This window comes from Motacilla alba, chromosome 2 (assembly GCF_015832195.1).
Source record: "Motacilla alba alba isolate MOTALB_02 chromosome 2, Motacilla_alba_V1.0_pri, whole genome shotgun sequence".
NCBI lineage: Eukaryota > Metazoa > Chordata > Aves > Passeriformes > Motacillidae > Motacilla > Motacilla alba.
Genome location: NC_052017.1, coordinates 109,812,910 through 109,827,881, shown reverse-complemented (window position 1 = coordinate 109,827,881; position 14,972 = coordinate 109,812,910). Strand labels below are relative to the sequence as shown.

The 14,972-nt window shown below is 41.2% G+C and overlaps 1 protein-coding gene across 6 annotated transcripts in view; it reads right to left on the bottom strand.

Moving 5' to 3' along the window:
* The window catches only part of MAPRE2 (microtubule associated protein RP/EB family member 2), a 99,357-nt gene that overhangs the window by 18,960 nt on the left and 65,425 nt on the right, over positions 1-14,972 (bottom strand). For all 6 annotated transcript variants that reach the window (XM_038162920.1, XM_038162882.1, XM_038162901.1 and 3 more), the window contains 2 exons: positions 6,724-6,869; positions 4,597-4,810 (listed from right to left, as the gene is read on the bottom strand). In XM_038162920.1, coding sequence (XP_038018848.1) covers positions 4,597-4,810; positions 6,724-6,869 — 360 coding nt within the window. The remainder of the gene's footprint in view (positions 1-4,596; positions 4,811-6,723; positions 6,870-14,972) is intronic.

Below are 14,972 nucleotides of genomic sequence, written 5' to 3'. Positions count from 1 at the left end.
TCATGCACAAACAGTTCATTCTGCCCTGGTTATTTTCCCTGTCATAGCGTGAGTATTTTTAGCCCTCATGTGATCCTCCAGTATTTTCCAGCTCTGCTTTAGTCATCCTGCTCTCACTGAATATTTCAAACTAAAAAAATCTAACAGCCTTCAGATCTAAGAACCTCTCACATTTTTAGCTTGCATGTAAATAATTAATTTTATTAAGCTGTCTTATACCCGTGTATTTTTGACACCCTCCACCCATACACTAAAGAGTGCTCCATGGAGATTTGCTCTGACATACAGGAATACTTACATAAGACACTAAGCTAAAATCCTGACAACCTGATCACTATTTTCAATTTTGATCAGATGAAGCCTTTTCCGCTATTTCCCGCAGGGAGCATTAGAACTGGCACAAACAACAGTGCCCTAATATTTTAATCTGCACCACAATTTTGACTCTACATCTGTAGGCTGTTTACCACTGCATTAGAGAAGAGCGGAGGCTGTAGGAGATCGAAAGTCGGCTCAGGGCTGGCAGATGGCATCAGCTCTAAAAGCAGCTGTGGTGCTGCTGCCAAGAACCTACAGCGGTGGTCTGTGCTGCTCCTTGAAGGAGGAAAAGACCCGCATTTCCCCACCCGGGAGCTGCATTCACCTGGTGAAACCTTGCTGCTCCTACTGTTTCTAGAAGCACACTGTGGCACGTTACCAAAGCCATCCACCCACGGCACCACCGTCAGCTCGGCCACAAATCGGCTCTGTCTCTGAAGGAAGGGACAAGGCAGCGCGAGGGAGGCACAGCAGATTAGTTGTAGGGACCTATTTATGCTTCCATTTCCAAGCTGCATTATCCTTGACCTGCGCTGACTCCCCAGTAGGATCACCTTCGGAATGAGAAGGGCTATGGCTGCTGGCCTGCCCACCAATTAACACAAAAACCAGTGCATTTTTACACTTCTCGAGTTGTGGGTTGTTTTAAAAGTATTTATTTTTCAAATTAAATAAAGACCACACTCTGCTTTTATAGAAATACAGGTTAATTATCCATTTACAGGTACAGGAAGCAGCTACCTGATACTAGGCATCCAGTCAAGTTTTAGAGTCTGATTAAAATATAAAAAATAATTTTAATTGATGCCAGTACCTTTCTGGATAAGTTTTCGGAGCAGCCTTTAAGGATCTGATCACTTGTTAACTCCAGGACATATATCTTAGTCTACCACTGAAAACACATTGTTAGAACAGCGTTATAAAGCTGGTATGAATAGTCAACAATCATCTCCTACATCACTCAAGCCCAAAACTCTGTCAAAGGGAACTGGAAGAGTTACTCCATGGAGCAAAATGAATCACCTGAAATGCATATGAAACTGCCAGTAGCTAAAGTAAATGATTCCTTTAGAAATACATATATCTAATCAATTTAGAATGGGCATATTTTAAAGCCTGCCAAGCCCTCAAATATGAATGAGTACCCATATATCTGCTTGCTCCTGACACCAAACAATAGATGTGTACATTCAGGTATGTCCACTGCATGGTGTTTAAACACTTTTGGAGTATGCTGAAAGATCTTCTGGGTTCTTTGTTTATTTCTCATGAGTGCTTCCTTTTGTTTTGTTAATGAACTGACAAGGCAGTACTAAAACTTCAAAGCTCCACTGTTAAGGTAGAGAAAATCACACAAATTAATAACAGTACCAAGCTGTTGGTGTGGCTACATGCTGGAGGGAAGGGATGCCATCCAGAGGGACCTTGACAGACCTGAGAGGTGCAAACCTCTGTGCAAACCTCATGAAGCTCAACATGGCCAAGTGCAAGGTCCTGCACCTGGGTCAGGGCAATCCCAAGCATAAATACAGGCTGGGTGGAGAATGGATTGAGAGCAGTCCTGAGAAGAACTAGGGGGTGTTGGTTGATGAGAAGCGTAGCATGAGCCAGCAATGTGCACTTGCAGCCCAGAAGGCCAACAATATCCTGGGGTTTGTATTATAGTTCCTATAGCAGCTGTAATGAATACTCCTTCACTTCCAGCTAACTGTGGAAGACAGAGGTACAGAAGCACAGAACTTGCTCCTGCATCATTCCAATTTACTCCCAAACAGCAGGAGATGAGGCACACACAAGGTTGCAGATGCATACAGAACTCCTCCCAGAGCATCAGTAAAGGCTCCCACTCCTTCCAACGCGCAGGTTCTGTGATGGGGTGAGGCGAGGCACAAAGGCACCGTACATCAGTGCCATGAAAATGTGCTCACCCTGAATTCAGTAAGCCCATGGAATGAGTGACACCTAACCAAATTAGTTCTGTTCTGAAATGCAAGCAGCAAGAAAAGCCGGAACTCTCATTTCACCCAGCATCATGTAATATCCATACCCCACCATCCTCAGCTCAGAAATGAAACTAGTGTTCTGCCTGTCATACTTCTGGACAATATTTAAGTTAATAATGAAGGACATTTTCCATGAAAAAGCTAACTCTCACAGCCACAGGATCTTATCAAGACTCATCACACAATCTCAGTCGTACAATTCCATACAAAGGCTGGGAAGGCACAGGACACGCTCTTCATACAACCAACAACGCAACATGACATTACTGCACATTATCCTCCACATCAGCTGGCTGGTTCCACTCCAGTAGCTATTCAATTTCTGTAGGATTGTCACCTGCACAGCTTTAATTTGGATCACATATTTGTAACTTTGGGAAGAACAGACCATCTGTAAGAAGAATTAACGAGCACAGTAAAGTCTGTGTTTAATAAAATTGTCTTTTCCAATTTCTGAATTGGACAACATCTTGACATTAGCACTTGGGTTTTCTGTTTCCAAAGGGAGTGCAAGATATCACATAGGAAATTGGAATGTGCCAGACCCTGAAATTCAGAAGTTCAGGCATAAGATGGTGCAAAATAAAGATATAAACAACCTTTAGAAGCCTGGAGTAGCAATGGCCTGCTATTAGGTGCCCTATTTCCTGGAAGCACTAATGAGCTGAAGGCAGCTGGCCAAGTATGCCCCACTTTGACGTCAGAAGTGATCAGAGCAGAACACTGAAATCTGGGTAAGATTCCAGAGCACAAGGCGGCCTAAAAGTGAGGGTGCTTCATGCTTCACACCTGCCCCTGCTTTTGTGAGTACTGGTGCATATCCGAGCCCATGTGAGGACAGGTCACAGATTTAAAATCAACTAAACATTAATCCTTATTTGAGGAATGGGTTAGCATAAACCCAGGACAAACCAATAAAGGAATTAGGTGTGTGTGCATGTGTATTTCCATATGCACAAACCTATGTCCAGTAATACTTTTTTAGTGACTATTTTTTTTCTTAAATGTTAGCTGCTCTCCTGTTCACTTAATCCTCAGTTAACAAAACCAGCATCTGCTTAGTGACTAGTCATACCCGCATTACACAAACACTGAAGTTCAAGTTTACTCCTTTGGCCTGTTTCAGGAACAGGTTTAACCCCAGCAGGCAGCTGAGCCCCCACAGCTGATCACTCACTGTCCCCTGCAGTGAGATGGGGGAGAAACTCAGAAGGGGAAAAGTGAGAAAATTCATGGGTTGAGATAAAGACAGTTTAATGGGTAAAACAAAAGCCATGCAAACAATTCATTCACCACTTCCCATGGGCAGGCAGGAATTAACCTATCTCCAGGAAAGCCAGACTCCATCACCCATAATGGTGATTTGGAAAGACAAATGCTGTAACTCTCAACATCCCTCCCCGCCCTTCTCCTCATTCCCCTCCAGCTTTTCTGACTAAGCACGATGCCATGTGGTATGGATTATCTGTGCAGTCTATTGGGGTCAGCTGTCCTGGCTGTGTCCCCTCCAAATTTCTTGGGCACCCCCAGCCTGCTTGTTGGCAAAGCAATGTGAGAAACTGAAAAAGCCTGGACTCTGTGTAAGCACTGATTAGCAATAATTAAAACATCCATGCCTTATCAACACTGCTTTGGTTTTAAATTCAAAATTTAACACAAATCTCCTCTGAAGCGGTATCTCTATCCTAGCAAAACCCAAGCACAAAATACAAAATTAGAAGACTGAGGTATCTTTGTGAAAGAGCAAAAGCTATATGTTTTTCAGTTAGGAGGACTAGCATACCCAAACAATAAGCACACATAAACCCAAAAATAACTTAATTTTTGTTTTTCTGGTCAGCCCTTAAGATTTGTAAAATTTTACTCATCATAAAAATTAAAAAATAAATCAGCCTGTATCAGCATTTTCCTATAAAGGTGGAGTTGTGAAAGAGGAACACACTCCATTTAATGTTCTGGAATACACTTGCACACACCACATTCAGCAACAGGATGGTTAAAAGTCTTTGTCTCCACCATCAGACATTACCAGAGTCCATGTCATTTACGTGGAGGGGGTTCAGTGGAGGAGAACCTAAGCTCAGTAGGGCTGGGCCAAACTAGAGCAAACAAGATGTTAACTTTCTGCTGTCTCAAGATGCTAAGCCTATGATAAGGTAAAAAGAATGGCGCAACCACCCAAGCAAGTAATTTTAAACTAGTATTTAGGGAGAGTGGATCACAGTTTATAATTGTCTTCAGAGACAAAAACGGAATTCTTTAAGAGGCAAAATACCTGCAGTTGGAGAGTTTGCATGGTGAGACTTTTTGGGCAGGTTAAAGATCTGTTCACCAGGATCTGGTGGTGGAAGAGCATCTTGGCCTTGTCGAGCTTCCACAGGATCATACTCCTTCCCATCATAGTTAGCATCAAAGAACTTCTTAAACCATTGAATGAAATCTAAGTTGTCTTGGAAGCGCCCTTTGACCAGTTTTTCCACAGGAATTACCTAAAAAGGTAGATATTAACATCCAATATTATGTCACTGCTGTTTTTAAATATAAAAATTACATATACACGCTTATTTGAAAAAAAACTACCGATGGCATCAACAAATAAACCTCTGCTATTGTTTTGCTCCTAAAAGAAAGGGGCAATTTGCAAGTGCTCTTAAAAAATGAAAACAAAACCCAATGAGACCCAGCCTTTGAAGCAGTGATACAGTGGGTGTACAGCTGTGGTTCCACAGAGTACTCCCTTACATCCCATGGGTACATCCCATGATGAATGACACCGGGAGTAACACTATATTCAGCCAACTAGGGATTTCTGGTTTCAATGGACATGGCACAGTTTGATGTACCACAAGCAAACAATTCTTCAAAAACTCCAGACAGATGTTTCTTGCTCTCTGTCCTACTGTTTGAACTACAAAGCCCAGCAGCTTTTCCAAGACATGCTAAAGTTCAAACCAACCTACATTTTGGTAGCACATGGTCGTCATATGAACCAAGCCTGAGGTTTTAACCTTGTAATTTTTTTCCGCTCCGCATATAGCTATACATAGAACAGTTTGTGGACATGCAGAAGTTGACTTAAATGCCTTATAAAGTTCTACTAAAACAAAGGAAAGGCTATGAGCATGTCTCCATATCAACATCTCAGAAATTTTTCACAGACATGAAACTTCCAAAAGGTGTCTTCAGCCAATATTACAGTGCTCAAGGCTTCCAGACACTGTGGGCAGACAGGGAGTACAGCTGCAGAAGAGCCACCCTGCTTTGCTTAATTCATGCAGCTGATTAAACAGCCAAGTTAGGCAGACCTTAATGCCTCTTGAATGTTACGAATTTTCAGCTGGAAAAGGGTTTTCAATTTCTTCTTTAGGATTAAGCCAACTGTACAGCATTTATAAATCTATGATGCTCCTGCAAGAATTGACAATGCATTTTGCATGTCTTTTCAGGTTGTTCCATTTGTACCTCCACTCTACATTAAATAGGCATGATGAATTTGCTCTCTCCAGGAAAATTGACTACATTAGTCTTCCCAATGTTTCACTAGCAAATCACACTGTAAATAGAAGTATCCATAACATTTCATGAAACAATGAGGGTTTTCCAGTTCTTCATAGAAGTCTTAAGGCACCCTCTGTTATGACTGTTTAAATTGCAGAATAAGGCAACACTAAAAGCCAGGGCAGGGTAAGCAGGTAGTGCATCAGTGTAAAACTATAAGCATGATAATATAACTTCCATTATTATCACCATCATTTTTATCAACACAGTAATTTATATTGGTGAGTCTGTCAAACTCTCACATTCAAGCATAAACCAAATACCTTAAGGCTGAACAAGCATTTTCTCAGAGGCTTCCATTCTTTACTTTACAAGATCACATGTGCTACCCATCTATTAAATCACTGGGTAAATTATTCCAGCTTTTGAATAATTTAAATTCCTCCAACCCTGCCTTGGACAAAAAAAAAAAAAAGGGATACTTATAAGAACAGCATATTTTCAAATATGTTTTGTTGGAAATTTAGGTCACCAATAATTTTACTTGTCAAAAAATGAAGATTCACTGATGACAAGGAATTTCCAACACATGGAGTTTTATCAAAGGGTCTCTGGTATTAAGATATAAAGAGTTAGATGGCACAACTCCTCAGAAGACATGTGGACTCAATTTTCAATTTGTACCTAAATGAAGCCAAATGCCAAACTTCTCCCTTCACACCCAAATACCATTTTCAGAAGATGAAAGGTCAAGAACATTTACTTGCAATTCTAGTTCTCCATCCGAAAGTTGAAAAAGTGCATTTTCAAGTATTTTGAAGTTCATTTCCCCTATTTATTAATTTATGCAATTTATGTAACTTTTGAAAATGTAGTGATCAAGATATAAATATAGAATTCCTACCTTATCCACATTCATTCTTTTAAATGATGCCTGCAGAAGTTTGAAGTTGTGAATGTACTCATGCTCCAGCTTTGCTTGAAACTTTACTTTCTTCAAGCTAATGCACCCTGGGAACAACATGTCCATGAACTGGCAGTAAGCTGCTCCTATAACAAGAGAATGCATTGACGTTAATCCAGATGCACCCAGCTAAGACCAAATGGTGTTTAATGTCATTAGCAGAAAGCATGAGCAGAAAGCAACAGTGCTGAATAAGTCCCTGCTGTAATTCAGCCTAACACTATGCACCCAAGACCTACTTATCTAATGTGCATTGAGCAGTGACACGCTCAAGTGGCTCTTTTCCACTCAGTCTGGATCCACGACGCGCTGCCGTGCAGCATCTGAGGAATCACCTCGACCAATGCAAAGTGAAATGGATGTTCTTGGAGTCCCCATACACAGCAGGACTGTCCATGCAATGAGACGATAACAGTGAAAATGAAAATCTCTTAATAAGCTTCCTCAATCCCCACAGTCCCCTGAATTCAAACAAGCCAGGATCATCTTTCTTCTGGCCCTTGTACCCAAATGCCAAGCAAGTCTAATGCAATTATTTAAGATTGTATCAAACCATGATTAAAAAAAAATTAACTGCAAGGCTCCAGCTTGTTAAAACACACTAGTCAGGTCCCACCCCTCTGCAATGAACATCCTTACTGATTTTCATTTCTTGAGAAAAGCATTTAAATAAGCAGGCTTTAGCATAGTCCACCCATAGCTTTCAAAGCTGGGCTAACAGCTTTAGTTCTCTCTCAGCCACATTTAAAGTTCTACTTTGAGAGCTCTCTGAACTAACATAGACGGTAGGGGTGTGTGTGTGTATAACCAATCCAGAACAAATAAGGAAGTATATGGAAAAATTTCTAACCAGCATCCTGAGGATAGCTAACAGAGACAGCATTTCTTGTATGCAGGGAGCTTCCTCCTACAGCATCATGCCACTGTCATTTGCAAAACCTTTACTGCTGACACACTCAAGTGTTTAGTAATCAAGATGAAAATGTTTAAGTAAATCAGAGGAAAAGCAATTCTCTTTCTTCTTCAGAAAATTTTTCTACAAATTACTTTATACTTGGCAAAGATACTGTGATGTCCACACAGGACTGCAGAGGGTGCAGCCCCTGTGCTCGAGCATCAGGGCAGGGAAGTGATTGCCCGATTACCCCTGACAAGCTCAATTTCACTTCCACAAAAAAGACTGTTGTGCTTTTAGTGCACCTCAGTTTTGACAAAGAAGTGTCCAGATCTCACCTAACAGCTCAGCCCACTATCAACAACGATTTTTTATCACAAATATTTCTGAGTGTTCACGGAGAAGCCAAAGTAACAAAGCAGACACCTGGCTTGCCCAGTTTTACAGGAGAATCAACAATAACTTGAACTTAAAGTCATTTTTCTCCATGGGTATGTATATGTTTTGACATGACCAACTTTATGCATCAGATGGTTCTCATTCTCTGTAACCAGTCAGCCATCACACAAAGGGTTACTGAGATCATCACTTCCCAAACAGAAAGAGCTTAAGAGAAGAGTCCAAAAACACTCTGAAATAACAACTCAAATTTTGCTAAGGGATACAGCTTTAGTGCTGAAAACCACTGCCATTTAAAAAAAGAATCTGTTCACACTGCCTAGCTTTGTGGGGAAAATGGTTATTAAAAACCTCATTTTCCAAGGACACCTTGTGCTTAGCTGTTTGCAGTGGTCTTGATATGATTAGGAATCAAAGTAAAATATTCCCTAAAGGGAAAGGCGCCTTCTGGCAAGTTACAAGCATCAGATGACAAATTTGCATCTTTTTACAGAAAACTTTATAAACACAATTATTTATTCAAAACTCATCCTTAGCGAGAGAACTTGTAAATACATGGCAATGGAAAAAATACATAACAGTTAAAAGCACAGATATACAGATAATGCACAGCTTGAGTACACTTATTATTGTTTAATTTAATGCAAAAGGATTATTATGCAATCATTTAATGTTATAAATTGAATTTGTTCCTAACTCTGTCCTTTCATCCTCCCCATACCACAATTATAAGCTTTACTCTGATATCTAAGTAATTGCCTGGAGGCCCTAAAAATGCACTGCACAACCTTTCATCTAGATCCTTTTAGAAAACTAGAAACCCAAAGTGTTCGCATGAGATTTTCCTCCTTCTGCTGGTAATGCAAATTCCTTCTGCATGCCTTTAGATAGTCTCTCTCTAGTTAGGCTATTTCCTTGTGTTTTCTCTGCTGGCAGTTGTTTCTGTAGCTTTGCCAGCCAGGAGGTGGTCCTGGGTCTGCACAACACTCGAGGGCAGAAAACACTGGACTGCATCCACATGGCAGCACGGAGCTGTTCTCTGACACAACGCTGGAGCGGCTGCTGGGCTGTCTCCCCAACAGGAGGATTTCATTGCACTGGCAAATACAGTTCATTAAAATACTCCTTCCTCAAGTACAGAGGCAACAAACAAACATGGATTGAACTAAACACTGAACCATAAAGAGAGGAAATTCCTCTCGACTCCAAAAAAGCCAGAGACCTGCCTACCACACCAACAGGAGAAAGTAAAAATATCATTACAGTCAATTGGGACTACCTGATTTTGGACATCGAGGTTATGTATGTATTTAATATTATATTGACGTTTATTTATAATTTAAAATTTTACCCCCTAAAGCTTGGAGCTGTCAGATTACATTTAAATGGGAAACACCAGTGCAACAGAATGGGGACACTACTGTCTACACTGGCCCTGGCTGAGATTTCCTGGAGGCAGCAGAAAGGGGAGCCCCACTTAAGTGATGTAAGACTGCAGTGCCTTTACCTTTCAGCCACAGCATATCTGTGTGGTCCTCTGCATATGGGACAGCACTTTAGGCCTATCCAAATACTACACAACTGATGTTTCAATGCAGGTGCATGAGAAAAGAATATTTTTAATGAAATACAAAGAATATGACAGCAGAGATAATGACATTATGGCTTGTGACATACCTCTCGCATAATTTACACCAACAAAATAATTTTTATGCTACTGTGTTTTATTCAGTATTAAAAAACTTTCCTATGTTTTCTGGAAAAAAAACCAAAAAACCAAAACCAAAACCCCAACAATTCCCCCACACCCCAAAAATCCAACCAAAACCCCCCCCCAAACCTAAATCTTATTAAATGTGTATAGGGAAGTTGAAAACACACTGCCAGAATAGCTCTCACAGTAAATCTATCTTTCTGACTGGAAAACTTCTATATGCATAAACATGCACATACACACATAAAAAAAGAAATAATTTGACATCTACTCAAATGAAAGATGAAAAGTACAGCTGGTGGCACTGCAGAAGTGGGATCAATGTTAAAAACCTCTAATCCTTTATTAGCTAACAAGCAATTTAGAATCACTGGCTAAAAATCCTTTTGTGTTTTGATCTAGAATATTGATGCAGCCATTAGTTACAGAAGATATTCACGGGCCAGACTCTGAAATGAGCCTGCAAACGTGGCTGTGCTGAAATCACCCCCAGCAGTTGCTATTTTTAGCCCCATTATTGAGCAGAAAGAGCCCTGCAGCATCAGGGCTTTGCAGGTGTTTCCTGGGCATCCCAGGCTTGGGGCAGAGCAGGCAGCAAGTGGAGGGAGGGCATTGCATCCACCAGGCTGGGCAAGCAGCTGCCAGAGGAGGGGAAGAGATGCCAGGGCAGAATTCAGACACAAGTGAACAAACTCAGAATTGAAAAGGTGGTTATTTAAAGCTATTAAAATTCAAGAATTTTGCCACATGCAGTGGTAAAGCAGAAAAATTCTACCAAATTTATAAAAACTGAGCATCTTAGAACATTTTCAGAGTTGTAGACAATCTTTCACTAGTCCCTTACAGTAAGCAATGCTGAACTAATTTTAGCTTTTGTCCTGTATGTCTTCTTCCCTGCTTCTGTGTTTCTTTCCCCAGACTGTCCATGCTGACTTAGCTTGCTCTGAAGCATATGCACTCTGCATCATTAGAGATTTTCAGTTTTTCTCCTGTCCTTCACCATCTGGAGGCTGATGAATCCACAAATGCAAAGAAGTATTTTCTTTATTATCAAAAATACTTCTGCTCCTCACTATTTAAATCAAAAGGAAATGAAAGGAGGTAACAATGAAGACAAGAGAATCCTGTTTGCAACCAGTTTTTACCACTCAGTAAACTTCCTGGATTTCAGACTAGAGATCTGAAACCAAGATTAGATGCTTGGTTTTCTTTAGCATTGATGTTTATATATTTATAAATTAAAAGGAAAACTTTATTTTCAAACTGACTGCTTTTAATATACTATAGTTAGAACTTATTCTACTAATAAAATATTTAGTAGAAACACTATGAATATAAGCAGGTATAAACATAAGCCAATATGTGCGCCCTACACAAATTAGGTCAATCCTTCAAATCTAATGTCAAAAGACTCTCCCTCACTGCTTCTCTCTGAATCCCTGCAGTGTGTGGGAGCAAGATCCCAGAAAACCATATAAAACCACACCAGCCAACATGGAAAACAAAGGGCTCATGAAAAGACAGGGCATTGCTGGGGCAGGGGTGGGGCTGATACCCAAACCACAGCAAACTAAGTTCTACACTAGAAATTTGGTATAAATGTTTAGTACTAAAACTGCATAGACATCAAGTTTAAACCTTTTAAACAGGCCTCAGTTTGATTTTCATACACTCAGTTTTTGAAAAATTCCATTTGGGAAAAAGGCTGACTGCACCTTTTTCTGCAACAAAATTAGTTTGCTTGCTTTAATGAAATATTTAGATAATACAAAAACACATATCCAGTCATATTAGATACAAACTCCTTCAAATTATTCATTCTCTCCAAAGCTGCAAAGACCGGATCATGCATTTGGAAAACACAGGATGATTTGTGTATGAATTAGTCATCAGTACTTCAGTTCACAGCGGTTGCTTGCACTGATGGAAAGCTGCACACACCCCGTATTTCTGTTGCTGGGACGACAGCAACAATCAAAAAAAAAAAAAAAGCAGTGACTTGCAAGGAGCAAGGTCTTTTGCAAGGGCTGGTCTTTTACCTTAGGCTTTCTAGAATTGCTTCCTCAGCAGGGATGTTTAGGTAAGCACACAGCAGTAGGTTTTCAACTCAGGTATCAGAGTTGAAAACTCTGATTTTGAAAAATCCATTTTCATTTGAATTTCAAATATGAGTGTTTTGTTATGCAATTCAAAGGTTGTTTTAAAAACTGGGCAATGAAGCTGGTGAAGGGTCTGGAGCAGAACTCTTACGAGGAACAGCTGCTGGAGCTGGGGTTATTTAGCCTGGAGAAAATGAGGCTTCTGGGGGAACCTTCTTGGGGGAACTACCTGAAAGGAGGCTGTAGCCAGGCGGGGGTCAGTCTCTTTGACCAACAGAACAAAAGGAAACGGCCTCAAGCTGTGGCAGGGGAGGTTTAGGTTGAGTATTAGAAAAATGTGCTCCCAGAGAGGGTTGTCAAGCATTGGAACAGTCCACCACAGGGAAGTGGTGGACTCACCATCCCTTGGAGGTAGTTAAAAGTCATGTAGATGTGGCTCTTAGTGACACGGTTTAGTGGTGGACTTGGCAGTTGGACTCCATGATCTTTCCAGTTTTTTTCCAACAGAAATCATTCTATGACTCCATGTCTATGAGCTTAACGTTGTGTTACATATGGCCATGTGTTCAAGAAACAGAACACTTCATCTTGAGTGCTCCACTGGAGAGACCACGGTCTTCAAATTCCTATTTGCATTTCCAGCAGCACCTATATGACCTAGTATGTAGGTCAACATCATTTTATTCCTCCAGTTAACACACCCTCCACCCCCCCTTTTGTAAAATTGTGTTAAGTTTCAGCCCATTTCCCAGGGAATGTTCAAGACCACATCAGTTTACCACCTACTTAGCTGTAGAGAAGCAAGCTTTTATGGGGCTGCGCATCAGTGAAGCCACTCTGGCCTAGCTTCATCCTTCCCAGCAACAGTCCTGGGAGGGCACTTAAAAAGCCCTACAAGTGATGCAGATTAGAGTGCAGCCCACCCTCCTGCTCACAGTTGCATGAGCACAGCTGCCTCAAAGAGGGCAGGGTGAGTGCCTGCACAGAGATGCGAGCTCGAAAAAGCAGTGCTGCCACCACAGGAAACAGCCTAAAAGAACTATGTACCTCCTACCAGCCTTACCAACAGCCCCTGAGATCACGTGCACCTAAATAATATCTGCTTCCCAAAGTCCTGCTCCACACAGGTAGGGCATGCGTGTGACATAATCCAGAATATCCACTGATCATTTTAAATAATGGATATTGGGGGGAGGTTTCCCCTGTGTTAACTTGTATTCTCTTTTTCTTAAATATGTAAATCATTAAGCTGCTCATAAATTATACACAGCAGAGTTTTTAATACTCAAATTTTTGGCAATAATTTATTTTGGAACTCATTAATTTTTAAACAGGAAGATCAGAACAATTTCAGAAAACACAGTTCCCATTTAACTTAAAATAGCTGTGTAACTCATCATGCCTAAAAAAAGTACCACACAAAATCTAACAAGCTCTTTAAACCAGAGGGAAATCAAGCAACTGACTGCAAGTGAGTGCTATGAGTAATTAAATAATTACTTTTAAAAAGCAAAAACCTTGTTCAAGTTCCATTCCTCCTGAATTCTTAATGAGTGACATTTAAAAAAATAAATTATTGGCTGGGAATCTCATGATACTGCCTTGCAAGCTTCCTCAGAAAGTTTTGGAAATGATTTAAATCCAATCATTAGCATTCATGGTATCCCTCTAATCCTAAATATCATATGGAAGACATCAGAGTGTCATTGACACTGAGTATGCTCTGTGTTGCATGACCTCAGGACAACATGCCAGTTCCTTGAAACATGCCTCGGTTACAGAGTGCAAATGGGATCAAGCCATGTTTTAATTGTGTTCCCAAGCTGCGCTAGAGACCCAAGCTGTGCAAGGCTGCCAACCGGGAATGAACCAAAACCACCAACGTGGAAACATGCTTTGGCTTCTCAGGCGCACTGGGCTGTAGAGGAATGCTGGCACCAAATGCTCCAACAGGGTCCTATAAGGCAGATTTCAGTAATAAGCATGTAGGAAGTTATAGGTTAATATAGGCAGTGAGCAAAATACACCCTCTGAGACATGGAAACACAAATCGTGTGCAGCTAATGCCCAGAATAAATTGTGTTTGTGAGTATATTTACACAACTGACTTTCAAAAAAAAAATAGCCCTGCTCCCCATTTCTCTGTCTGGCCCACACCCTTCTTCTCCAGCCCCTGAGCCCTCCTCTGGTGTGGTGGAGAGGAGCTGGCTCCCTTGGAGCACTGCTCGGGAGGCAGCGTGCTTGCCCCTGCTGCTGCCCAGGGTCCTGAGGCTGAGGGGGCTGGAGCCGATGCTGCCTTGCAGCCAGGCACTGCACTGCCACGGGGCTGGGGTGCAGTATTCCCTCCCTGGAAGCAGAACACCAGGGACACCCTCCACAAGCCAGCAACGATCCTCCTCCCCTGCACAGCACCAGTCACAAGGGACAACAGCCCACAGAGGCTGTGGTGAAGTTTTCCTCCAAATCCCGAGCCAGAAAGGTGACACAAAGTCAAACAAAGGATGACATCTGCCCTGTTGTCACACTGCCTGCTCTCCTCCGACACCAGGGCGGCAGAGTGCCAACAAAACATATATATATATAAAGGGACTGCATATTTCCACAGCAGGAACACCGAGATATGGGACAGAAGTCACCACATGAAAAATTCCCTCTGGCAACACCCAGGGCATCTGTAGAGAAAGCATCACAGTCTAAAATTTGAAAATGCCAAACCACATGCTTTCTTTATAATATGGCCATTTATTAAAAGCAAGTTAAAAAACAACCCTGCATTCAAGCCCTGATCCTTGCATACAAATCCTCAAAGACAGAAGGTCTGTATGCACTGAGGGCCTGACAATTTGCAAGTTTATAATTCTACTGAGAATTTTCAAATACACAAAGTGGGGAGAGTCTGTATCTCCTTAATCTCACAGAATCACAGAAGTATAGCTAAGCCAAAAATTATGCCTTGCTCCAGGCCATATTTTCCTTTCTATCCCTTTACCATTTCCTTGACATTATATAGCTTGTAGACATTGTGTTGTTTCTTTTTAATTCATATGCAAGCCTTCTATAATCCCCTGCCTGACTCTTATTT